This window comes from Cavia porcellus, unplaced genomic scaffold, assembly GCF_034190915.1.
Source record: "Cavia porcellus strain 051 isolate PalLab524CR breed Dunkin Hartley unplaced genomic scaffold, mCavPor4.1 scaffold_17, whole genome shotgun sequence".
NCBI lineage: Eukaryota > Metazoa > Chordata > Mammalia > Rodentia > Caviidae > Cavia > Cavia porcellus.
This window is the reverse complement of record NW_026947500.1, coordinates 15,983,810-16,011,722: the sequence shown is the minus strand read 5'-3', so window position 1 is coordinate 16,011,722 and position 27,913 is coordinate 15,983,810. Positions and strand designations below refer to the sequence as shown.

Below are 27,913 nucleotides of genomic sequence, written 5' to 3'. Positions count from 1 at the left end.
ACAGCTGTCAGCAGAGACAGGCCAGACTGGCCCAAGACCATAGGAGGAAGGGGAGTTGTTACCAGGAACAGAACCCATACCATAGCCAGAGCACGGGCCAGACAGGGACTAGACAGGGGAAGTGGGGGCACTCTCAATAGGCATTGGGGTTCATACCCAAGACCACTGAAGTCACCTCAAACCCTGCACTGATGTGACTCCCTGGTGGTGCAGATGGTGCGAGCTGGGCTGTGTTCAGTTCCCTTCAAGATCAACTTTTGCAGGCGCCATGATGGAGGAGGAGGATGCAGTCCGAGGCCAAGACTCTGACACCACGGCCACCAAATTGGTTCCCAGCAAATATGCACTGGAGGGGAATGTGACTGAACAAGCAACCCACCCCGCTCAGGGCACTGGGGGAGTTGGCAGACGTGCCCAGTGGAACTCGGCTGGGAAAGGGGTATTTTCAAGGGTACCCTGGGGCCTTTCATTCCTGGGGAGACTGCTACTACCTGAAGCTCTTCTAGGTGATTCCAGTGCACACCAACACTGGAGAACACACAGACTTTCAGCTTTGCTCCTCGGTGGTCTCTGGGCCCTGCACCACCAGGAACTACTGGCACCCCAGCCCCACCCAGGCCAGCTGCCGCAGACACGTGGATCCCAAGGCCCTGATGTGCTGTGTCAGCCGCATTTAAAGTCTGATGAGGACCTGCGTGCCTGCTCTGGGGAACTGATGGCACTTGCTGATTTTAATTATCTCCAGAACTGGGGATCCCTGAATACTATGGCAATAACTATAGGGAAAGACGGATGGGCATGGAGAGGGGGCAGGCCCCCGAAGGGAAAGTGGCCTGCACACAATGCGACCAAAGAGCTGCAAAGGGACTCAGGGAGAGGACAGCTGCCCGTAGCTTTGGTATTTGCAGGTTGCTCTTTGCCCTGCAGCACCTTCTGCATGGGATCCTCCCCAGACACCAGTTTCTATTTGTTGCCTTGAAAGTTCCGTGTGTGACGAGATAGCGCCATGCCCTATAAGCAGGCTGTCTGTGACCCACAGGGCACCCCATTTGCAGAAGCATTTGTAGAAGGTTAGGAGCCACTGAGTAGATTCTGTTTGTAGTTTCTGGACTGTTTTCTGTATCTCAAAAATGAAACTTTATTTCACAGTGTGCAGGAGGAATAAACACCAAGTGGAAACTGCCAGGATCAATGCCAGGGGCTTCCTACCACCACTTCATGCAGTGGCCTGCAGCGGGCAGGGGCACAGAACAGTCTTCCCTGCTCATCTAACCAGGTAGGCCTCTCCCCCGTTTCTTCCCTCTCTTGTTCCTGTTGAAATCTCTGCTCCATTCTGACCTGAAGCTAGAAAACAGCACCCAGCTGGCTTCAGACTGAGGCTTCAGGGAGGGGCTGGGCCTTGGACAGAGCTGGGTGATCGGTCACGGTGACGGGGACCGAATGATGATGGAGAGTGACCTGGGACTCCAGACCTAGAAGAGCTTTCTCAGTGTGGGATGCTGCCCCTTCCTGGCTAAGCTCCCAAGTTCTGAGGGACTTAAAATGCGCAATAACCCAATTTTTCTCCTAAAATGCCAGTTCCCTTTCAACCCTATTCATGAAAGAACTGGGCTAAAGAGCCCAAGTGCTAAGTCTGGGGAGCCACTTTTGATAGGTGACCACTAATCAACTGGACAACTCCGGGGCTCAAGAGGCCACGAGGCCGCCCACTTGGAAACAGCAGAAGAGAGAATTCTATTTCCAGAAGACTCTCCTAGCCTCTGCCATTGGCTTGAAGCCTGACACACAGAAACAAGGCCCAGTAAGGAAGGTGTCACAGGGAACCATGAGGCAAGATGCCCTTTCCCACCCAAGACGGGCATGGACCCCGGGTTCCTCACAGGCCGGCACTTAGCAGGTGTCGGTCACGGCTGCGAGTGGAGCAAAGCCACAGAGACCAGCTACACCCTCAGGACACAGCAGGACGGGCAGCAGGGCTCCACAACTGAGCTTTATTGTAACATGGGCCATCATTTTCAGACATCACTGCAACTGGTAACTCACACGCAAGGATGCTTTTTGTAACAGGAAAGTAAATAAAATATAATAGAGAATGGAATTGTAACAATAGATATACCTTAAATATATACATGTTGATATCCCACATATACAAAAGTCATGCTCTGCAAATACTTTGTCTACACACAGGCTTCCAGGCCACTCAACTCCAGAATATATCTTCAAGGATTTACATGTGACCAACAAGGGAGGGGGGGATTTCCAGAGAGCTCACACAGGAGTAACACTCTACAAATCTGGGAGGAAAAGTATCACAGAGCAGTTTTTAAAAATATTTAATACATTTTTTTTGTTCTACAAAGTGAGCAGTTCTTAAATATTACAAACAGTGAGACAAATATGCTAGCTTACAGATATGTACAATTTGCTACTTTATACTTCAAAAATGCAGGAAGATAAATTATATAATATATATAATTTTAGATATAATGAACAATTCGATATTGCTCTTATGTGGGTCTTGCTGCATTGACTGCAGGCCCATGGCTTGTCGCAGGGTGGAAAGGACAGTGGGAACAGAGCGACCTGCCAGAGCCCGTGCTTAATCCCACAGCACCACCCTCAAATCAACTTACTCTGCCTGGGTCCAAAACCTCTGCACTTGTGTGCAGTGCAGACTATGTCTTCAAGAACTCACGCTATGTACTTGGGCCAGAACCGAACTGATGCTGAAAGTCATCTGACCCAGCTCTACACTCCAACCCCTTCAGCCCCAACTCAGCTGGGGGCCCTAGAAAATGAGGTGAGAGCCACTGAGGTCCTCCATCCAGGTCACAAGGAGTGAGCTCCAAGTGAAGCCCCGGAGTGGAGGTCTCGCCAGCTTTGCTATCCTCTAAATTCACGCATGAAATGTGAAGGAACAAAATTCGTCCTGAACAAGCCCTGACTCTCAGTATTACCCTCTCCTACTGACAAAGCCCTGAATGGTTACATATGGGTAACTGCCTTCAAAAGGCTGAGGAGACCTTGGCTCCTGAGCCACGATCAGCGGGGAGGGGTGCTCAGTAGCAAGCGCTCATGTGCAAGCCTCACAGGCAGAGGGGCAGACTGGAGCTTGTGGTCAGCAGAGAACCCTCCAGAATCTCTGCACCCCATGTTGGCCATGAGGTTCTGTTCACACCGAAATGATAGACGGATCGCCTCTGAGACAGAAGTGGAAACAACACGACGAATAAGGAGAGAGAAGCCGACTGCTGGATCCCACTGAACGGTCCTGGGGAATCTGGAGAGAGTGCCCACAGGCTCCATGCCTGCCCATCCTTCCCCCCTGCCAATATCCCTTTCCTGCACAGCTGGGAAGTGGCTGTCCTACAGGGCCGAAGGGGAGCTGAGAGATGCTGGGTGCCCACACAGCACACATCAGGGGCGGAGAGGTGGTGCAAGAGGGGAGCTGAGCAGAATGTCGAGGGAGGGGCTCCACCGGGACAGTGCCAGGGCCGGTGCAGTCACCGCCATCAGCCATACCGTGCGTGGGAGCCAGCAGGGGCTGGGGCTCGGTCTGAAGAGCTAAGCACGTGTGCCCAATCATTAGAAGGAAAATGGTTCTCAGGTGAACACCACACCGAACAGCTCTCAGCCAAGAGTCTGCGAGAGAACTGACTGCTGGGTAACTCGGTGCACTCCAGGAGAGAATTTCCATGGACCCAGATCATCAAAACCACAGCCAACGCCACAGTTTCAAAGTGTTTCCGTGAGGTGCAGAGTGTGGCACGGATGCGTGTTGTCATTTAGAAAAATGGATGTGCTTCTGGTTATGGGGTGCCTCTGCTGCCCAGCGGGGTACTGACCAAGTTATTTAAGAGAAGAAGTCTGTCTGAGAAGGGGAAGAAAGTTTAAAAATAGCTATTTTATTGGCTTTTATTTAAAAATCTGAGGGCTGGCAGATGTCGCCCTCCCAGACCAAAGGAAAGGAACGTCGCATTTCTAACCCCTCAGTGTAACACAGGAACGTTATTGCGAGTTGTGAGACTGTCACGACACCCTTGCCCAAACACGGAAGGACTGCTGACACCAGGGTACTCCCCATGGCACGGGAAGGAAGTGCTCTCCTCAGCTAACAAGGTGGTGCTAACTAGAGCCACAGCAGGTGAGCCACGCCCTGAGGGCAGGGCAGGGGACTGGACAGGGTGCAGGCATCCTTGGGGGCCACTTAAAAACCTGTGGAAAGGAACCACTGTGTCCGAGCGGGACAGTGGTCTTCTTGCCACCCATGCCCTGAGGTGAAACCGGCTTCTGGGCAAGGATAGACGCCTGGTGTCAGGTTGGCACCCGTAGCTCAGGGTTAACACACTTCAACACACATGTAGATGATATGTGTCCTCTCCACTTATCCTTCTTCCTCAGGATCCGGTCCTCCTGCCTCCTAAGGGCCAAGCTGCCTACGAGCACAGTGGCTGGCACCTCAGCTGGCCTGTGCGGCTGCAGGATTTCCTTTCTGCCACCGGGCAGGTCCGTGGCTCCGAGGGGGGCGGCCGATGGTGGAGCAGCATAGACCACACTGGCAGGGAGGGACATGAGGGTATGTGGGCAGATGCAGTGTGTCACATGTGGGCCTCAGACATGCTGCCCGGAAGGGGAGGGGAGGGTGCAGGAGAGGGGTGCGGCTAGAGGAAGCCGCCCCGGGGCTGGGCCTGGCCGGGCCCTCACATGACCACACACTTGCCTTTCAGCTTCTCCTTCCTCTTCTGCTGCTTGCTCTTCTTGCCATCTATCTGGAGGCTCACGGTCCTGCGCTTCTCCAGGTTGAGCAGCTCCTGGAAGAGCTCCTTCACATTGTGATTGAGCTTGGCCGAGGTCTCCATGAAGGCACACTTCCAGGAGCGCGCCAGCGCCTCGGCCTCGCTGCTCTGCACCTCGCGGCTGGGGCTCTCATCACACTTGTTGCCCACCAGCATGATGGGGATGCTGTCCACGTCCCCTTTGATCTCACAGATCTGCTCGTAGATGGGCTTGAGCTCCTCCAGCGACTGCCGGCTGGTGATGGAGTAGACGAGGATGAAGGCGTGGCCCTTGGAGATGGACAGCCGCTGCATGGCTGGGAACTGGTGGCTGCCCGTGGTGTCGGTGATCTGCAGCGTGCAGATGCTCTTGTCGCAGCTGATCACCTGCCGGTAGGTGTCCTCCACCGTGGGGATGTAGCTCTCCCGGAAGGTGCCCTTCACGAACCTCAGGACCAGGGAGCTCTTGCCCACGCCCCCTGCGCCGAACACGGCCACCCTGTAGTCGTTGCTCTGCTCAGGCATGGTGAGGGCTCAGGGATCCACAGGGAGATGCCTGGCGAAGGAAGCAGATGTTGAGAAATTTAATAATTTTTTTAAAAACTTCAAAAACATCCTCAACCTTCCTTTGACAGCTTTTTTTTAAAAACAAGGTGGTCGAGTTCACTTTTGCTCTCCCGGCATAAGAGCAATTCAGTGGATTTCAATTACAAATTTCTAGAATCCTTTCTCTTTCTCTCTTTTTTTTGGTACCAGAGTTTGAACTCAGAACCTCAAGTTTGCGAAGCAGGCACTTTACTCCACTGAGCTAAACCCCCAGCAAATTTCTAGAATCCTAAAGCAAGTAAGTCTGGTCAATCCTCAGTTTCCCATGAAGCAGCTGTTTGTCTTTGTTGACCTGGACCTGAGCTCGCTGGCTCAAATGCAGATCCTGCAATGAGGGAAGGCTGCAAAGCCTGACAGAATCCAGGACAGGAAGTCACCACGCCTGTCAAGCTTACACGCCTGCTCTTGTGCCCTCTCTCTCTCTTCTCTCTCACACACACACAGTCATAGAATACCTTCACTGCTCTACCTGAAGTACTGCGTATGTTATTTGTGACTTTTTTATGTATAATTTTTTCCTTCTTGGATCCTGCAGGGCAAGGCAGGGGACAAGGAAGACAGAAACTCTTCATATTTGAAGAATGTTCATATTAGTGCGCGAAATCTCACCACCACCTGATCAGGTGGTGTTTCCAGAGATGAAACTGGAACGGAAGGGTCAGGGAATGTAACATCCCTGGTGTCACACATCCAGGAAGGCTGGAGTACAAACCACATGCACCATGGACACCATGGGCACCCTGTAGGTCACCTGCAGGAAGGACTGGTCAGTGCCTCACATGTTACCTGAGCCAGATGGATGCGGATAGCTAATTTCTACGCCAAACGGTCAAATGATTGTCTGTGCTTCATTTTCAAGACTTACATGGACTTGAGTACCACACTGTGACTCTGTAGACTATTAGTGGCAACTAAAATGAATAGAATGCGTTTATCTCATCACAAACATCACTTTTCATCCAAGAGATGTATAAATGTGTTTTAATCATTTACAAACTATCAAATACCTTTCCTCCTACCCATTTTTGGGGGGTTAGGTAAGATCACATCACATTAAAAAGCAGAGAACCAGGCACCATTCAATTCTTTAACTAAACAAGTAATACGTTAAAGTGAAAAATGGAATTTACTCTTTTCTGCAGGTAAACAGAAAATTTAGTTGTCTCCTGGACTCTGCCCTGGGGATTTTTGTACATTATAGCAAACAGAAATGTCCTAAATTTTCATTTTCCTATTCTCAAAAGAAGCTGTACTATGATAGTAAGCACTGCAGAGCAAAATCATTTTTAGAGTCCAGTAAAAATTATTAAACATGACCAACAGCAAGAGGAAGTATACCCATCTGCATAATGAATACATCGCCCGGCAGAGGGAACATCAGCTTACAGCCCCAGACTGCAGTTGCCATCTGTCCATCTGTGATTGTGTGAGGCACATTTTCCTGCACATCAGCGCCGCTGCACATGCAGGTATTCTTGTGTGCACTTTGGAATCCTAACTGAAGAAGCATGAACACAAGGACAGAAGATACAAAGACGTCTGACAGCTCATCAACAGTAAAAGTCCGCAGGAGCACCTGGTTTAGGAGCCTGATTAAACGCTCTGAGATAATAAAGATCAATCCAGGAGTGCAACATTGGAACAAACTGTCCCACGATTTAGATTATTTTTTTAAATCACAGGTAAATGGAACCTGATCTGACATTTCTGTCTCCAGCTCCCTCTGCTTGGAAGCAGCTTCTTCACTCCACCTCGCCTTCTATTATTGTTATTTAGCTCCAGACAAGTGTGAGGGTCGCTCTGGAAGAGAACATACCTCAAGGAGCTCTACATACTACTGTCACCAAAAGAGCTCTGGGTCCATGGCTTATGCTCCTTACAAGTTTGTTCAATATGTGGTCACGTGTGTTTCAATGCCTCTATAATTAAGCTGGCAACCAAAACATAGAAAGCAAATATCAAGCAAACAAAAAAATATCAGTGGCTTCTGTTACTCATTTGTCCAAAGACAGAAGTATGTACTGAGCTTTGGCTAAAGGCCAGGCTCTGGGCAAGGGGCCAGGAAACCACTGTGCAGAGGCAGAAGACCGGATCTCTCTTCTCGGGGGGCCTGGCCTCAAGCGAGACAGGCAGAAATAAAAAAGGTAACTTTAGAAATATTTAATAAAATATATCACAGCAAGTCCTGAAAGACAGAGGTCTGAAGGAACCCAGGCCAGCTGCAAGGTAAGGAAGGACTGAGGAACGGCTGGAGGCACAGGAGTGAGGCGGGTGGAGTGTGAGGCTCCCAGCGCATCCACGAACGAGGGACAGGGCAGGAGCTCCACGCTTGCCCTAGGTTTTCCTGCCCGTCTCACCCAAGCCAGAAGACAGTCTTCAGCTGAGAAGCATTCCTGTATTTCACCAGCATTTCTACCACACCTTCTAGGTACCAGGCCACCCTCAACCAGTAAGAGATCCCAGCAGCAGAGGGCAGAACAGTGCAGGACCGGTGCAGTATATCCCGTATAGTAGGAGGAGGACTAATGGACACCCCGTTCCACCTGCAGTCCCAGAAACATCTCACTGGGTCTGGGATACCTGGCAGAGCAGAAGACAGGCAGAAAGCAGGGTTGATTGATATTCCTGGCACAGCAGGAAGCAGGTGTATCCGGCCCCTGTGGTCACTTTGCAGAGCAGGTATGTAGTGGCACCATCCAGATAAAAGGCAGAGGACAGAGGAGGACTGCAGGATGGGGAGCTGTGCGTATTCAGGTTCGTAAAACAGAGCAAGAAACAGTGGGTGACTGGGTCTCGGTTTAGCAGCTCAGCACAGAGGCCTAGGTTAATGATAAATATCTGGATATCGAGCTCAGACAAATGGTTCTATAATGTACAAAAATCCCAGGGCAGAGTCCAGGAGACAACTAAACCTCAGATCTGACTCACCACTACTCAGAGAACATGGTGAGTGGCTCTGGCCCCAGCTATAAACTGAGGTGACAGCAACCCTCCTCTGCCATGGATGGTGCGTGGGACAATCCAATCACCCACTCACACAACTCCCGGAACAGTTTCCGGCGGCCTCTAGGAGGAACCCAGGGGAGAGGTCTCATAATGCGCAAGCCGAGCACAGTAAGCAGGCAACAGAACGCCCAGGGAAAAGAAGAGTCAGTAGCCTGGGGCAGAGGACGCTGAGGCAGGGTTTAAGGCAAAACTACAGTTAATTTATAATTAAGTTCTCAAATTAATAACCTAATATTCCACCTTTAAAGTAATTGGAGGAAAGAGCAAACTAAGCCCCCCCCAAAATCCAGGAAAATTTGGAGTATAGTAGAAATTAATAAAGAACAGAGAAACAGGAGAGAAAATAAATAAAACTAAAAGTTGGTTCTTTGAAAATATAAATAAAAGTGATGAAATTTTAGCTAGATTCATTTTAAAAAGTGAGAAGACAAATGACTAAAAAAGGCACTATTGCTGTCTACTAGTACTACAAAACATCACTGCTTACAGAAATGAAAGGGTTACACGGGACGTAAGGGACTCTTATGACCACCATATGCCAAACCACAACAACTTATATAAGTTAGATGGGATAGACACAAATTTCCAAAGCTGACACAAGGAGAAATAAAAAATATGACTAGAACTGTAACAGGTAAATAGATTAATGGCAATCTAGAAAAAAAGCCACTCACGATTTCCAGGTCTAGATGGCTTCCCTGGTGAATTATAGCCAATCTTTAAAGCAAAAAGATACCAGTTAGTCACAAGCTTGGCCCCAAAAAAAAACTGAAGAGAAAAAAACATTATCATTCTGTAATCGGGTTTTATTCTGGTACTAAAGCCAAGCAAAGATATCACAAGAAAATTATAGAACAATGTCTCTGAGGAATATAGATACAAAAATCCTCAACAAAATACTAAAAAACTGAACCTATGAATACATAAAAAAGGATTATACAACATAACAAAGTAGGAGTTATACCATGAATGCAAAGTTGCTTTCACATTGAAAAATTAAATAACATGGTGTACCACATCAATAGAATAAAAACAAGACAATCTCTGCATTTGCAAAAACATAAAAAAGTTATAAAAATCCAGCAGCCTCTTGTGACCCCCACACACATATCCAAGAATAAAAGGGAATCTCTCCTGCGTATCAGTCACTTCCCCATCACTGGAACAATACTCTGGACAACCCATAACTTACAGGAAGAAAGTTAATTTGGCTCACAGCTTCTGAGGGTACAGTCACAGCTGGCTGGCTCCAAGGCAGAAACGCTGGGGCAGAAGGGCATGCCAGAGAAGGGCTGCTCGACCACAGTGCCAAGGAGCAAAACAGGCAAGAGCCAGAGCTGGACCCTCAAGGGCACACCCGCAAGCGACACCTCCTGTGACGGGGGCTACACCTCCCGGCAGCACATTCAGCCTGGAACAGACTGATCCATCCATGAACATAGTGCCCCCAAGCACGCACCCAAGCCCCAGCTTTGAATAGGAGCCTTGTGGGGCGAGCATTTTAGACCTAGGCACACCTAAAAAACCCACTGGCCTACCACTTGATGGTGGAAGGCAGGATGTGTTCTCCCTAAGATCAGCAGGGAGATAAAGGCTTTTGCTCTGGCAGTGTCTAGTGAACATTAGCAAGAAGAATTAAGCAGGAAAATGGGAAAGCCAAGAACAGTGGAAAGTAAAGAAGAAAACCACCTCAACCCACATATGCCATGAACCTGCAAAGGAACCCACTAAAACACTGCAGGACCAGTGAAACACCTCAGCAAGCTGTCACAAAGCAACAATCACAATTTTAAAATTCCCCTGCAATACCCTGAAGACAAAACTAAGAAAACACCTCCATTACCATTACTGCAAAAAGAACACTCGGGGGAAAATTTAACAAAAAATCCAAAACTTATACTCCACCAATTACAAAACATTGTTGAAAGAAATTGAACTTAAAAAATGGGAAGACAGTGTATGTTTATCCACTAAAAGATGTAAAATTGTAAAGACAATGACATTCCCTGAGTCATCCACAGAGTCAGTGTAAGTTCCAAATATGCCCCCAATGGCTCTTGTGGAAACTGGTAATATAATGCCCATATTTATATAAAAATTCAAGAAACCCAAAACAGCAAAACAATGTGGGAGGAAAAAAGAAAAGGCAAAAAAGCTATAGGATGTATACAAGCTAGTGGATATACACAAGCTAGAGAGTATATACAAGCTAGAGGATTTATGCTTTGAACTCACTGTAGGCTCAAATAATCAACAGCGTGGTGCTAGCACAGGACAGATATAGAGATACACAGAACATAGAATATAGCCAGAGTCCAGAAATAAACTTTCTCATTCATGGTCAATTAACTTTGACAAATATCCCAAGAAAACTCAGTGAAGGAAGAACAGTCTTTTCAACAAATAACGTTGGATCAAATGGATACTCATAAGCAAAGGACTCGAGTTAGACCCTCTCCTTCTCACAATATAAGAATTATTCAAATGATCAGGGCCTGGTGGCACATTCCGCTAATCCTAGTACTTGGGAGGCTGGAGCAGGAGGATTGCTGTAAATTCAAGGCCAGCTTGAGCTACATTGTGTGTCCAAGGCCACCCTGAACTACATAGTGAGACCCTGTCTCAAAACCAACACAAGGGGCTGAGGATTTAGCTCAGCGGCATAAGCACCTGCCTTGTAAGCAGGCAGTGGTGAGTTCGATCCCTGGTACCGATAAAAAGGAAAAAGACAAAAAAAAAAAAAAACCACAAAACAACAACAAAAAGGGCTGGAGATATAGCTCAGCTGCACAGCAGCTGCCTGGCAAGTGCGAGGTCCTAAGTTTGATTCCCAGTACCAAAAAAAAAAAAAAAAAAAAAAAAACAGAATTAGAAAAATGAATTAAAGACCTGGATGTAAGAGCTAACCTATAAAACTCTCAGAAGAAAAGTATAACCTTTCATGGCCTTACAGTAAACAATGGTTTTTAGATGTAATATCACAGGTATAAGCAACAAGACTGAAACTAGATGAACTGCATTTCATCAAAATTAACAGACACTATCAAAAAAAAAAGGATGGTAGGAAATTTTTAAAATTATATATTTGATAAGGGATTAATTACAGAATATATAAGGAACTTATAAAATTTTACAATAAAACAATCCATTGAAAAACGGTTAAAAGTCTTTAGCAGACATTCCTCCCAAGACAATATCGAAATGGTACATGGAAACACACTCAAGGCAGTCAGTTACTAAGAAATGCAAACTACTGCCTCATACTACCAGGCTGCCAACAATAACAAATCGGAAGAAACAGCAAACAGCAAATGTCAGTAAAGGGGTGCAAGAGTGTACCCTGTTGGTCAAAAATATAAAATGGACTTGTGCTCCTGCATTCTTGGTTCCTTAAACAGTGAAACACAGCCTTTCCATTATCAGCCCGTGACACCATGCCTGTACACAGGCATGTCCTGAGACAGGAAAGCAGCCACAGGATCAGCACGTGAACTGTCACACACACACTGTCACACACACACACACACACACACACACACACACACACACACACACGGCAGTCCTAGTTACCTTTCTCGCGTTGCTGAGGCAAAACACTCAACACCCAAAATTAAAGCGGGAAAGGCTTATTTAGCTCTGTTTGTGGAGGTTTCTGTCCATAATCAGCCGGCTCCAGAGCAGGGCGGCATTGCAGAGGGGCAACAGCTCAGGGCAGCTGGAGCGGCAGAAGCAACAAGACCAAAGGGGAGGGCCGAGCCCTTTTCCTCCCTTACATGTAAGCAGGCTGCCGGCCCTAGGGCGGGTCTTCTGGGACCTAGGGTGTAGAGCTGCTGAGTCAGCTAAGCTTGTAAGCTTCTCAAGGTGACACCATGACCCAACCTCTACAATGGCCAACAAGATGAAACAATGCAAATGTTCAGCAGCTACTGGTAAGCGCAGGGCAGTGCAGCTTATAATGTGATACCACTCAGGAGTAAGAAAGAAATGAAGGGCTGATGGCAGGGCATGGATGAACCCTCAACACATGTGAAGTAGAAGCAGTCAGGGACAGAAGACCACAGCATTGCTATGATTCCACTTACACGAAACACATAGGACTACAAACACACAGACTGCCGTGGTTCTCATTTTAAGGCCCACATGGTACAGCACCTAGCACTACTGGGGTGCTGTAGGACCGCTAGGAACTCTTTCAGTCACTGGGCTGCAGTCTCCAAGAGAAGGCAGGGCTGGGAGTGCTGGCTATGAGGGGAACAAGTCTACTCCCACAGTGATGCCCATCCAGGCCCCTCACAGAGGGGTCACCCATCACAGAGGGGACACCCATCACAGAGGGGTTACCCATCACAGTGGGGATACCCAGAACAGAGGGGTCACCCATCACAGAGGGGACACCCAGAACAAAGGGGTCACCCGTCACAGTGGGGATACCCATCACAGAGGGGGTCATTCATCACGGAGGGGACACCCATCACAGTGGAGTCACCCATCACGGAGAGGACACCCGTCACAGTGGGGACACCCAGAACAGAGGGGTCACCCATCATAGTGGGGACACCCATCACAGAGGGGGTCACCCATCATAGAGGGGACACCCATCACAGTGGGGACACCTATCACAGAGAGGACACCCATCACAGAGGGACACCCACTACAATGCGGACACCCATCACAGAGGGGATACCCATCACAGAGGGATGATCACCCATTACAGAGGGGACACCATCACAGACGGGACACCCATCACAGAGGGGACACCCATCACAGAGGGGGTCATTCATCACAGAGGGGACACCCACTACAGTGAGGACACCCATCACAGAGGGGATACCCATCACAGGTGGATGATCACCCATTACAGAGGGGACACCATCACAGGAAGCCCCCAAAGCTGTGGGCTGCCCTACCCTCCCTGAGCACATTGCCTTGGGCGTTTGCCATGGTAACAGAGAGCCAACTGACCAAGTAGATGCAGGAAGCATTTCTGGGGCTCTAGGTTGTGGGGGGTGAGCCCCTGGAGGGGAACAGGTGATGACTGACAGTGGGGATGGGAATCCTTCATGACAGTGAAGATGTGCCAAACTATGGGAACACCCTAATATCCACAGTGGGAATGAGCTCCGTGTTGCTCATCATCAGGGAAACAATGCACTAAGGGAATACCTTCAGACCAGGAGCAACAGGAGGACCAGGAGCAGCGCAGCAACCCACCCCAAAGCCACTACTACCCAACAGAGAAACACTGAGCAGGGGCGTGGGGACCTGGAGGGAAAGCTCACAGGAGGCTGACCTCTGCTGTCAGGCAGGTGGTTACCTGGATTACTCTGGGTGACTTTATCCTTTAAAATTATCACAGAAGGAAACCCTAAATTTTAAAAATCACTCAACACAAAAACGTACAAAAAAGGGAGAAGGATTGGGAGCTTGAATGTCCCTTCTGTGATGGGAATGGAATGGAAAAACAAATTAAAACACGCTCCATGCATGCACCAACTCCACGTGAGAAATGTAAGCTTACCTACCACAAGCAAGTACTAATGAACTAAAATAAAAATTTTTAAAAAGTGAAACCCAACAGGATTTGCCCTCAGACTACCGCAGTAAGAACAGTGCTGCTGGGAAATTAATTATGAAAGAAATGGAAAACAAGGCTTTGATCTGGAGAGCAGGAGTTGGACAGAGCCAACTTTTAATGAAATGACAAACTGGGGGATGGGCAGGAAGAAGAAAATCTATCAAAGGGACTGAAGGGGATGGAAATCGGAGAGATGCTGAGAAACTAGAAAGATTCATTAATGCACCTTAAAGTGATTAGAGACTGAGGAACGGGAAAGGACAGCTGGCATAGGGTCAGGGCGGGGTGGGAGAGGTTGGGGTAAAGATCATTGGGGACCATCTAGAAGGATGCAGGAGGAAGAGAAAGGGGGCGGGAAAGGAACACTCACCAGCTCCAAATGATCAGCTTCAAACTGACCAGTCCCACCCAAACCACTGGGTTTACTGAGAGTAGCAGAAAGGCCTGACCGACTACTTTGAATAAGTATTAACAAAATTAAATTTTAGAGCAAATATGAAACGACATAGCCCACCCTTGGTTTAAGAAAGTGTGGGCAGAGTACAAGTGCTCCTCCAGCCCAGCCAGCCCTTCCCACCACCAGCTGCCCATCTCTCTTCGAAGCCCCTTCCCACCACCAGCTACCCGTCTCTCCTCGCAGAGGTGACTGCTGTTAAACAGAGAAGTCCGAGCTCACTCTCGGCCACTTACCCTTACCCATCAGATTCAGGCACTCAGGCCTGAGTGACGGACTGAGGTCCTGACCTGGCACCCAGGCCCACACCTGGTCATGGCATGAACATCACTCAGCTCTCAGGTCTGCCTCTGCCTCTGCCTGTTACTTGGGTGAAATCCACAAGCTGGGAACCCATGGGGAATGCATTTTCCTCAGCTCGGGCTCTGGAGGCTGAAACAGGGTGTAGGGTGAGGCTGGCAAGGCCCCGGCTGGCGCTGGGACACCAGGGCTCCCACAGCAGAATTCACAGGGGCCCCCTGCTAAACGCCCCTCCTGCCCCTGGGTGCCCACACTGCCACCAACACAGGACCCTGGCGCGCTTCCCATGGGAGTACTGGGCAGTCCACTCCTGACTTCTGTCCATGACACTGTATTTTAAAATATACACCAAATTTGTGTTCTTGAGATAATAACATTTACAACTTCTTCTAAAGTTTAAAATCAGTATTCTGCTGGGGGTGATAGTGCACACCTATAATCCCAGCACTTGAGAGGCTGAGGCAGGAAGATCACTGTGAGTTCAAGGCCAGCCTATATTACTATGTAAGACACTGTCTCAAATAAACATTGATATTCTGTGCTCTGTCTGCAGGTGTCCAGAAGCCCTACCACTGAGCATCACGCACAGGACTGTACAGGAGAAAGTTGTAGACAGATCCTGGCCACCTCGCTCCCACAGTGTCCTCTCCTCATGGTGACACTGAACCTCTCTTCATTGTGCATAAATTCTATATTTGAAGTTCATGCTTGACAGGCCATTTAAACATACTAATCATGCAAGCCGAATGAGGTAAGTAAAATTAGGAACTATTTCTGATATTACAACATGCCTAAGTATACTTTAAAAAGAAATCCATAAACAGCTTTCAACTAAGCATAAATCCTCCAGAATGATACACTTGTAAGGTGTATATATATAGATAGATGTAAGTATAGATGATATATATATCATCTATATTTATATATTTGCATGTATTTTTATATATTTTCAGACTCTTGGTTCAAATAAAGGCTTCTTTCAGCACCTTCTTATTGAAACAGACAATCTGAGAGATTCCTTGGATAGTGGAAATGCATGTCTGCCTTTGAAAGGAACATCTATGGCTCCCTCCTTCAGGGACTCTGCTTCACAGCACAGTAGGGCCACCCTCCCTGCAGGGTCAGGACAGAGGCAGCAGCAGAATCACAGCCAGGAAGGCTCAGGTGTGTGTTTAGGAGTTTCATCTTTAAGTGACAAATAAGTCTACAGGTTTGCTGAATTTATCTGAAACAGGTTCACATGGGAAAAAGAAGAAGGCCAGGGAGCAAAGAAAAGGCTGTTAGTGACCCTTGTAAAGCTGCCAAGATTTTGACTTTATTTTAGTCCATTTCTGTTCTATTCCTTTTCTTTCCAGGTCAGTAAAGGAAATAAAAAGAAAAATTATGTTGACAATAAACAACTCCATCACCCTGGTCAATACCCAGTGTGGCATGCTAGTCCCTGCAGGGAAGTGAACCGCAGAAGACAAAGACAGACAGAGGCCAGGGCTTTGCACACGTGGGAGAAGCGTCACACGGGTTATGAGGGCTCGCTGACCTGCCGTGTGCAGCCCAGGGCCTCCTCCACCATGAGCTGATGGAACACAGGGCTCCAGACGTGCATTTCAGGGGCCGTTTCCAGTGTCAGCCAAGTAAACCAGTACAGAAGTGGCAAGTGACTAGGAAAAAAATTTTGACTAGGAAGGGATTATTTTATTGCTCAGTTTTGGGTGTCATATCTAAAAATCCATTACCAAATCCAAGATCATGAAGATTTACCTTTGTGCCTTCTAAGAGCTGTACGATTTTATTTCTTACATGGAGTTAATTCTTATGTGCAGTGTGAGGGAGGGGTCCACTGCATTCTTTCCCAGGAGAATATCCAGCCGTCCCATCTCATCTGTTCACCAGGAAGGCAAGTCTTTCCCAACTGAGGGGAGTGGGACTTTTGCCAAAAACCAATCAACTGTAACCCAAGGATTTCTGTATCCTTAATCCCACTCCATGGATCTGCATGTCTGTGTACATGCCAGTACCATGTGGCTTCGTAGTAGGTTTTGACATTAGGAAGTATGAGTTCTCAAAAAAAAATTTTTAAGAGACTGGTCTGGCTATTCATGGCCTATGATAATTCTACATAAACTAGACTTCATCAAAGTAAGTAGCTATTTGTATAAAAGGGATACTATTGAGAAAACTCTTCAAGAATCTACAGAAAAGGAAACACATACATTAATAGGACCTAGCATACAGAACACAGAAAGAACTCATGCAACTGAACAACAAAGGAACAAACAAACCAACTAAAACCTGAATGAAGAACTTTGACATTTCTGCAAAGAAGATACATAAATGGTGAACACGTGTATGAGAGTAAGTACTTACAAAAAGGAAACAGCAAATGCTGACAACGATGTGCGGAAACTGAATCCTTTCTGCATGTAGTGGGACTCAAGAATGGTGCAGCCTCTGTGGTAACACTGCAAAACGTAACCACCCTATGCTCCCGCAATTCCGCTTCTGGGTGCACACCCCAAACCAAGAAGGAAGAGACCCTAACACCTGTCCACCAGTGTTCCCAGTGGCACGGTGCGGGACAGCAGAGAGGCAGAAGAGACCCAGATGTCCACATAAAGAGAAGCAGATTAATAAACCGCAGTGCATACACAGGAAGGAGTATCAAAGCCTTAAAAGAACACTGTGACACACGCGACAGACAGTGTGGCCCAACCCTGAGAACAGTATGGTAAGTGACGTAGTCAGCCATCAAAGGACAAATACTGTCCTGTTTCGCTTTCACGAGGCACCAAGTGTGGTGACCAAGTCCACAGACACACGAGGCAGAGTGGGTGACCAGGACTGGCTGGGGGTGCTGGGAGTGGTTTCATGAGGGGTGTGGAGTTTCGCTTCTCCAGATGAGGTGCAGAGACGTCGGGTGCTGGTGGCTGCTGTCCTCAGAGTGCTGGGTGCCCGGGAACTCTGCCCTGGAAGATGTGAATGCTGTGCACATTTTACCACCCATGATAAACCCGCTGCCTCCAGGGCAGACACTCCCAGCACTAACAACGACGCCTCGCGGAAAGCAAAGACTCACTGTGTGTACACAGTCTGCACAGCTGGACCTTCTCCTTTGCAGCCACAAACTCGGCAAACAGCCACTCTGATCTCTGCGGGCCCCACACCCTAAAGCTTCAAGCCCACGTAAGATGCGCACCTCTACCCCTTGTCCTGCTGGTCCTGTGAAACCATCGCTGTTGGCAGCCACCAGCCGCCGGCCTCAGTGCAGCAAATCAATGAAAACACGCGTTGCAAAAGAACGTTTCACGTCTCGCCTGTGATTCTGATGCTGGTTATAAGCTGCAATGATAGCGCACTGTATCCAGGTTAAAGTGCACAGTTTAAATTGATTTCATCTGTGACTTTTTACTTGTTTAAACATACTCAGTAGAAAATACAAAAGGGCTTTCTCCTCATGTAGGACCGCCTGTCCACACTGTTCAACACCAAGCAAAGCTGTATGCGCTTTTCCACAAAGTTCAGTAGCATAACACTTAATCCAAAGTGCTACAAAATTAACTACATGCGCCTGACTGGAAATGCTTGGAATCCTCGCTTGAGGTTTTTTATCGATAGGGAAAAGGCTACAAACCGCTGAAAACACACTTATTTTCCTCCTGTGGTGAAACATAATAAGTAATATAGTAGGATGCATGGAGTCAGACTAAAATATATTCCTTTCTTAAGGTTCTATAGGAGGACTTATAGGACAGAAATAAATAAGAAAATATTTTCTTATTTATGAAATTTCTGAAGCCAGGGATTTATCTCAGCAGCGCTGGTGCCTGCCTGGCAATCCTGAAGTTTGTGAGTTTGATCCCCAGTTCCAAAAGAAAAAAAAAAGAAATTTCTTATTTATAAGAAATATTTTCTTAGGACACGTATCCTCCTCTCAGGACCCATCCGCATACTAATTCACTGTCTCACTCTGCCTTACTCAGGCACCCATGCCGGAAGCAGGGACCACTAGCCTTGTCTCTGCACACACAGCCCCACCTCCTGTCCACTCTGGAACCCAAGAGCCCTCGTCACACGTGGATTGTGTGCTGCAGAAGTACGTGTTTTTGTGTGTCAGCCAACAGTGGAAAGTGATACTGAGGAAAACAAATGAATTCTGTAAAGAAGCTATATGAAAACAAAGTCATTTAAAAAAAAAAATAGCTACGGGGCTGGGGATTTAACTCAGCGGCATAAGTGCCTACCTTGTAAGCAGGCAGTCGTGAGTTCAATCCCTGGTACCGATAAAAAGGAAAAAGACAAAAAAAAAAAAAAATAGCTACATAAAAGGAACCACTCGCAGAATGGCAACAAAAAACTTCACAGACAGGAACCAAATGTGAGACATGAGCTGTCACTGTCACTTATCAGGGCAGTGTGGCGAAGCTGAAGCCAAGAGCAGGCAGGAGCTACTGGGCATTATGCACCGAGATGTTTCATTTTTAACACATAACAGGGAGAACTTTAAGATACAGTATAATCTGTCTAATGCTTAATACAAAAATGGGAGTAACTGTGAGGCAAATGCTACCATAGGGTGGTTCCCCAGTTATCTTGCAGCACAGAAATAAGAGCTGAAGAACTAAATCAAGTCGCACATTTCTCCCTTTTATGGAAGAACCATTGCTCACATGGGCCAGCACAGTCCATTTGACAAGAGGTTTTGGGTAGCGTGCCAGATGGTAGGTAATTTTCCACAACTGAATAGGATTCCTTCATCCTGGTAACACCAAGGTAACATTTCTAAGCACGACAGACACACTACCTACTTTGGAAAACCAATCAAGCCAGGGAGAAAGCATTTTGTGAAGAGATACTTAAAGCTGATTATGTCACTGCCTTGGCCCTGCACCTCAATGGCCCCGCAAATCAGAGTCCATGGATTCGGCCAACCTTGATGAACTTTCTATGGGAAAAACACTTTATTTTGAACATGTTGAGATTTTCACTTCCATGTTATTGTCCCATAAACTATTCCCACAAAGTTTGCCTTTATTAGGTATAGAAAATACAGAAGTCATTTAGGTACAGGAGTGGAACAAGAAACCAACTTGCCCTTCCTGTGAGTCAGAAGACGCCATACTCATCTTGAAGGAAAAACAAGAAGCCGACTGGTCCTTCCTATGACCCAACTGGTGTGTGGGCTGGAGACAAGAACACCCACCTGCCCCAAGCAACCAGCTAATTCGGAGGACAAGCTGAGTTGACAGCAATTGACGCACCAAAACAACTTAATGCTTGTATTGTCTGATTGACTTTGCAGGCCTGAGGCTGGGAGTCTGAGCATCTATTAACAGGATTACAATATAGCAAATATGGAGAATTTCCTTCTGTCTTGTGTTTGAAACCCAGTATTGTTCTCACTGTTTTTCTTTGTTGCATTTTATTCAATAATCTATTTTGATTGGCTTTATTCTGTTGTTTTGTTTGATTTTATTATGCCTGATATGAGCAGCAATTCTGAAGATTTAGTAGCCACTGTGGATTTCCTACTATCTTGTTTTGAAATCCTGTATCACTTTTGCTGTTTTGTTTTGATTGGCTTTATTCTGTTTTATTTTTGTTTGATTTTGTTCTCTTTAAAATATGCTTTCATGCTATTTTGATTGGCTTATTCTGTTTGGTTTTATTATATCTGATGGTATGGACAGCTATTACGGTAAAAATAAAGTGTAGGCATGGATGTGTATAGTTTATGCACAAATACAGTTCTCCATTTTGCACAAGGGTTTGGGAACCTGGAGATTTGGGTATCCTGGGAACCCTGGAGCCAGCAACCCTCGGATACCAAGGGGCAGCAGCACCTGCCTTTCCCCAGAGTGCAAATCCAACAAGGAAGGAAACACCTTTTCCAATCTGCATAACTGAAAGTCACACGTCTAAATCATTATCAACGTTTTTCAAATGCAAGGCTTCAAAGGACCAGGGTCCAGACACATGAATGTGTCAAGAATGTCATGACACATGTCTGTAGCTTGGGGACAGGGAGGTGGGAAGGCACTCTCCAAAGAGCTGCGCAGTGCCGGGTAGGGCCACATGGCTTCCGGAAAGCCTTAATCACCAGTAAAACTTCAGCTTTACCTCTGAGAAGGACCAAAGGTCACTGGAGGGTTCTGAGCAGGATGGCAACAGGCTGGGCCCTTCACAAGAGGGACCACTGGGAGTGGAAGGGCAGGAGGCCAGGGTCACGCTAAGAACCATGTGCCTGCGCTGGTAGGGGCGGAGCACCGCCTGCCCTGAGGGACAAGATTCTCCTCCACCCTGGCTCTGCCCTCTCCACACCCTCCACTAGCCAGGGTGACACCAGCACCTCCACCATCAGCGTCACCCACAGCTCCAACCCCAATTGCAGCCAAGCTGAGCCTCTTCCCTCTCCAAAGCAATGCCTTGGAGACAGCCATGTACCATGTCCCCACACTCCCTGCTCCATCTTCCCAGGACCAGAGCCCTGGAGACCTCAGGGCCCGTGGCCCGCCCATCTCACATCTTCTGGGTGCAATGCTTATCACTGGTGGCCTTAGAGTGACGCCTTCATCACCTGGGCTCCTGCAGCAGCACCCGCGGCCACTTTGACGTCTTCACCCCTGGGCTTCAGAACTGTACCTGCGAGCAAGCACTAAAGTAAAGGCCTGTGCCCACACCACCACCTCTCACCATGCTGGCCTCTGTCAACCTGCGAGCAAGCACTAAAGTAAAGGCCTGTGCCCACACCACCACCTCTCACCATGCTGGCCTCTGTCACTTCATGCCAGCCACAAGTGGCACTTCCAGGTGCTGGACATGCCCACCATGCCTGTGCCTCAGTACCTTTGCACCAGCTGTTCCTCTACCTGGTTCACTCCACAAATACACATCCCCAGGGCTTGGCCCAGCCTCCCACAGGTCCAGCTCACCCACTTTCTTAACGACCACGTGCTCGGCTACCTATCTCAAGTTAAGACCTCAATCTCCAGCATGGTGGTCTCTTATTTCCTCCCACTATATGAAAGCTCCAGACACGCTTTTTACCCTCTGCACGCATCACTGTCTCCTTGAAGCCTGAGCACTGCCTGCCCATTGGAAGTGTGCATGAAGAATTTGCTCAGTGCAGGAGGGAACCTGAGGTTTACTCTCATAAACAGGAAAGGGGAGAACAATGCCTCAAGGGCCACGAAGTCCAAGGTGCAGTTTCCACCTCCTGCTGCCCTCAGTGCCTCTGGAGGGGTAGAGATGAAGGTCAGACCCAGAACTCCGTTGTATCGGCCTTTGAAGGTCTCAGGAGAAAGCAGCAAGGTGGTAATGTGGTGCTCTGTCTTCCTAACAGGAAGAAGGCGGAGGAAGCAGAGCTTTACCCTCCAAGGGCTTCCTTGACCTCAGCTCTGAAAAGGTCCCATAGGGAGGTTTGTGTTTGTGCGTGTGGAGCAGCATCCACCTCTGTGTGGAGCATGGGTGGGATGTATGTACGGTATAAAAATAAGAAGAGAGAGTTCCTGGTAAGTACAGCACCTAATTAGTACGAGTCTCACAATGAAGATGCTTGGATCTTATTGGCTCACTCAGGCTGGTGGTGCAAGACACCTGTGCTCCAAACACAGTTCATGTTTCCACAAGGTAACAGCGCCAATGGGACCTGGGACTGCCCTAAAGGACAGTGTTATGGCTGTGTCTCAATGCCTCCCAAAGCCTCACGCAGGCGTAGGCAGGGCTTTTTCAGAGGCAGACTGTGTGATACTGGAACGGATTCATGGTGCACTGCTAGGATCAAGGGCACTAGGATGAAGGGTGCAAATAGCCTGGATAAGAAATGAGGTCACCCCTTGCTGTGGTCACCCCTTGTTTGCTTCGCTACCTTCTGCCCACCATGAACTGATTCTCCTCTGCAATGCCCTCTGCCGTGCCACTCTGCCTTGGAGCCAGCTGACTATGGACTAAAACCTCTACTGACTGTGATCTAAATAAACCTTTCCTCCCTTAATTCTGGATGTTGTACATTTTGTCTCAGCAACAAGAAAAGTAACTACAACAGACAGATACGAAAATCTCCTGGAGAAATTCTCCAAATGTCACTGTTAATGAAAATCACAAAACTGTTAGCAAGGCAAAAACAATATTACTGCAAGCCCAAGATCCTGAGTTCGATCCCCGGTTCCAAAAAATAATAATAATAATACTTCATGGTTTAGAATACAAAAAAAAATTTAAAAAAACAAAGCTGAATATTTTTCCAATGCAGTAACATAATGGGCACCGGATTTCACTTTAATTCAAAATGGCAACTTACTCAGCATGATTACCGTCTCCACTGCTATGAAGAATTCTTTGCCAAGAGCACAGATCACATTGAAAAAGACAAGCTGGTAATGAAACAGCAAATCTGTGAGAGATGAGACACGTGGACACAGGTAACGACCATGGTGATCTGGCACTGACAATGGTAGGTGGTCAGACGAAGCACCAACGGACAGCTATCGAGTCAGAGAGATGGAGACGCAGGAGCACAGCAGAGTTCTTTTCCACACAGCTCTGTCTACATTGGGGTGTTTAGAACCGTACAACCGTCTTATCAGGTGCCTGGACTCCACAGAGTGACATCTTGCTCTGCCCACAGCCCTATGCGAACTATTTCATCACATTTTAAAGTAGAAAAAAGGCTCCTATAACTGGAACTGCTGGATCAAAGGGCATATCCATCTTTAATTCTGTATGGCTTGACCACTGATTTCCAAAACCTCCAGCAGGTTCTCCACCACCTACCCCTGAGGTATGAGTGTTACTTCCTCTTATCTTGCCTCATGCAGGGTATAATCAAACTCTTTGATCCTTTCCAGTTGAGCCTCTATTTCTCATTACTGATTTAACTGCATTTACTTAATCTGGGTGACCCTGTGTTAGAAGTGAGTGGTATGTGCGTATTCTCTGAGATCATTAAAAATTCTCCCATATTTACATTTTCAATTCTTGTTTCAGTTTTGTCCAGCAACCTAATTTAATCTCTGAACTCAAAAGTCACCAGATTGCTCCCATTAAAAAAATAAAAAGAACCTAAGGATGACAAAGAAAGTAAAACCTCCCCTCCTCTACCTCCAAGGCCCCCTTGGAGATCTAACAGGCATTTGAGCCAGTGTGGGGCACCTGAAGCAGGATGCGTGTGGCAGCCGTGAGGTGCATACAGGGTATGTGCGTGTACTAGTGTGTTGGCATGGTATGTGTGTTAGTGTGTGTGTTTATTGTGGAAAGTCCTAATGGGAAGTCCTTGCATTCTCTCATTTCCTCAGAGAAGTAACTATTTTCCAGACAGTCATTAGCTTTAGAAAAATACTGTCTGAAATTTCTTCAGTGAAAACACCATCCCTTCCATTCTCCCCCACCCTGTCCATCCTGAGACTGCCCCATGGAAGCAGTTCCCTCCGCTCCACGCTTCTCTCCCGCCGTCTTTTCATTAAACTCATTAAGGTCTGGGTTTCACCACTGCAGCCTGCGTGGGCGATGATCAAGCGTGGCACCTCGCCCAACTTTTATATAGTGGCATCACCATAAACAGACACAAACTGAAAGACCTGCAGCGTAAAGGGTATCACTGAAGACCTGTGGTCTACATCCAACCACATGGCAAATCATGACCCGCTAGCTGCTTGCCTGTCTACAGTATGTTTGCTGCTCCCTCTCAGGAAAACGTCCAGAGAGAGTTGGGCTCTGCTGCTAACCTCAACCGCCAGGCACTGGTAAGGGGTAGGACGGTGATGCCCAGGACACACTGTCCCTGATGCCTGCCATCACAGTGCTCCAGCCTGCAAGCAAACTGGCTCCAAGTTTACTCTTCATGTAGCCACAGAAAGGACTTGGTTCCGTCCTTTGGCTGGCTGATAAAAAGGTAAACACCACATTCAAGTTTATGCATTTAGTTAATGGCAAAGAAGGCGAGAGCATGTCTCGTATCAACTTGACACTATCTGTGTATTTATTTTGGGCAATACTTAGTTGGCAGTGGCGCCTAACATTTTAGCTTTTTGACTGTCAGTGGACTGACAATCTCTAACTGTGTTGGCCAATATGACAGCCAATAGCTACAAGGGCTGCTGGGCACTTGAGGCAGGGCAAAGCCATGGGTAGTATGAGAGGGCACAGGAAAAAGCAGGAAGTGGCCCACTGCTGCTTGTACTGATTACATCTTTCAATGCCTATTGGCTTCTCTCCACCTTTGTGCTCTTCTGTGGTCATTTATTGGGTTTATACATTCTTTAAACTTAACTCACCTGTTTCCTTTTAGTTTTCTTATGTGGCTCACATTTTCCTTCCACTGGACAGTGCTGCTCTACAGGAGAGTATTCCTTTGCACTAAAGACAGAGCCACAAGGATGCTCTTTTCGGAATGTACAACAGCGACAGAACGGCAAGTAAGGGAGCATTTATCCCCAGCACTTTAAAAATTTCATACCTTGTCAGTGAGAAGAGGCTAGTGTGTCTCACGATTAAAACAAAAACGTTATTTGAAAGCAATTAAATAATTGTAACCTCATGCTTAAATATGCATGCATTCATCAAATTTAACTTCTGAGAGAACATCAGCAATTTAACAACACAAAAACCATCATTTTCTCTTTTAAGAACAGCTGTTTTCCTGGAGAAATCATCGTCAAAACCAATTAATATCACAGAAATCAGTTCAACCCTGAAAGAGACATCTGTCCACAGTCAACACTGCGATCAGAGAGAGGGATGATGGGTGGACACAGCCAGTTCCCTCCTGACAGTGGGAAACCCTGGCTAAGCTGGAACTCACAGGCCACTGTTTTCCCCTACAACCACCAGGCAATCCCTCCCCCCAGGCAACTAACTGCTCCTCTTTGCCACAAAGAAATTCTTAGGTGCAGAAATGCACGGCACTCATTTTTGTGAAATGATGATTCTGCCTCAAAATCAGTAGGCTAATTTTCAATATCTCAACCACAGCACCAAAATGAGAATGAATAATGTATTTTTATTATTGCGGTACAGTTTCTTCCTGACAAAACACCCCCATTATTTTTCCAACATTTTTGCTGTTGAGTAAGATGTGCGCCGTGCACCGCTGAACTAATGCATTTCTAGTGGAGAGAGGCGTCTGCATGGCGTGCAGGGCAGGATCAGACCACACAGAGGGAAAGAGAGCTGCCCTCGCCTTCTCTGGCTGGAATGGCTCTGCCGCACCTGTGCGTTTTCTGAGTCTCTTTTTAGGAACATCTCTATTAAAGCAGGAATAAGAACGGATTCTGCAGGCTTCTGCTTGAATCCTCCGCACAAAATTCCTGCGTGCAGGGCCAAGTGGGCGCCTTCTGCGCTGTGGAGAGCAGCGATCGCCCCACTGCTCCCACCCCTACCCTGCGTCCGCGGGGACGCGGCCCCAGAACCCAGCCAATGCCATCTACCAAACAAACGGGACGTAAAGATCTCCTGCGGTCCCACCTCCATTTCCCAGAGATGAGCCGAGGTCTTCCTGTGCCCGGCTCAAAGCACCCCTCCACCTCCAGAAGGAGCAGGGTGGCTAGAATTGTGCAGAATTTGCAATTTCAGTCAAAAACAAAAAAACCAGTATAACTTCCTTACAAATCTGTTTGATTCTAATTTTATCTTCCTCTTGTCTCTCCCTCCCACTCCACCTCTTCAAACCCAAACCCTGCAGGAAAAAAAGCGCATGGGGACTGATTCGGGTGTGAACGCTTTTATCCTTACCTAAAAAAATATCCCTAAGCAATAATAACGTTATCAAAGTGATGTTTAAAGCTGACCCAGAAAAGTTCCAATGTGCTAGGCTGGGTCCTCGCAGCAGCCGGGAAAGACATCCAGGGCCGCGGTGTGAAATTCCTCGGGGCCGCAGGCTGTGTCACGGCGCCGGACCGATCCCGCCGCGGTGCGCCACACTGCGCCCTCCACGCGGGGACGCACAGCCGGTCTAGCTTCGAGCTGGAGCCGCTGGGGCCCCGAGAAGCGAATCCAAGCTGAAAGGGTAAGGAGCGCGGAGAGCGGGCACGGCCCCTGCCCCGAACCCACGGCGAGGCGGAGACGCCTGGAGACCGAGGGCGAGCGGGGGGCGCCGCGCACTGCGGACTCTCTCCGCAGACCTATGTCCACGTCCACCGAGGCACCGACCCTCCGAGCCGCGCCGCTTGCTGCTCGCAGCTGCCGGGGGAAAGGGAGCCCAGTCCCGAGCCAGGCGCCGAGGTCTTCTCCCGCACCTTCGCGCGAGGCTGGCCCGCGCCCACCTGCCCACCCGCGAGAATGCGGACGCGGACACCCCGGCCCGCACGCAGGAGACCGATCGTTACCTGGAGAGACCGCGCGTCTCGCTCGGCTTGTCTGAGCTCAGCTGGGCTCGCGCGCGCAGGACCGCGTCTGCCGTGGGACGCGGCTCCCTGACTGGGGCGCGCTCCTCCTGCCGGCGTGACGCCGCACCGCCCCGCCCCGCCCCGCCCCACCGCTTGCGCCCGCCCCCAGCCCCGCCGGCGCCGCAGCCTGAGCCCTTGTCTCGCCGATAACCCCGCCCACAATTCTAGGTCCCGCCCACTCGCCTCAGCCTGAGCCCTGCCCCACCCATGACCCCACCCACAGCCCCCGAGCCCCGCCTATTCCCGCCCCTTGCCGCAGCCTGTGCCCGCCCCCAACCCCTCCGCCCATACTCAGGTCCCGCCCACATCCCCGCCCCACACCCGGAATCCCACCCGCTCCCCTCGGTCGCTGTCCCGCCTCCCTGGCCGCTGTCTTTTCTCCCCGTGCGCAGGCGGGGAGGCTCCGAACGGCACACGGACGGTTTCCCTGCGGCAGCGCCAGTCTCTTTGTCTGAAGCCCCGCGGCGACTGCAGAGGTCCCGGGAGGCTCGGGAAGCCGGCCAGGGATCTCCTCCGCCCGCCCGCGGGACTGGACGCGAGACGCCGGCCGCCAGAACCGCTGCTCGCCGAGGGGCGCCCCCAGGCGGTGCAGGGAAATCGCCGCGTTTATTTTCGGACATCAGTAAATAATTTTGTCAAAGAAAGCATTCATTGAAATAGATGAATCAGCAAAAAAACAGATGCAGGATTAGTAAGTGTCAACCTTTTTTAAATGTTCGAAACTACATTAAATTTAAGCTGCAAGGGTGTAGGAGATTTCCGCTGATTGTGTCACTCACCCTTTTGTAAGAGCAGTTGTGCTAAAATTGAGCCACATTAGTGT

General features: G+C 48.4%; 1 protein-coding gene across 3 annotated transcripts; it reads right to left on the bottom strand.

The window, feature by feature from the left end:
* Nucleotides 1-1,977: 1,977 nt before the first annotated feature.
* Diras2 (DIRAS family GTPase 2) lies at nucleotides 1,978-27,170 on the bottom strand. 3 transcript variants are annotated; one of them, XM_004999867.4, is made up of 2 exons: nucleotides 27,031-27,170; nucleotides 1,978-5,331 (listed from the first exon to the last, which is right to left on the bottom strand). In XM_004999867.4, the coding sequence occupies exon 2, from the start codon at nucleotides 5,298-5,300 to the stop codon at nucleotides 4,701-4,703; it is 600 nt and encodes a 199-aa protein (XP_004999924.1). In that variant the 5' UTR covers nucleotides 5,301-5,331; nucleotides 27,031-27,170; the 3' UTR covers nucleotides 1,978-4,700. The 3 variants fall into 3 exon arrangements, with proteins under 3 accessions (XP_004999924.1, XP_063083326.1, XP_063083325.1); XM_063227256.1 differs by lacking the exon at nucleotides 27,031-27,170 and adding an exon at nucleotides 26,494-26,997; XM_063227255.1 differs by lacking the exon at nucleotides 27,031-27,170 and adding an exon at nucleotides 26,438-26,996.
* Between the last annotated feature and the right edge of the window lie 743 nt (nucleotides 27,171-27,913).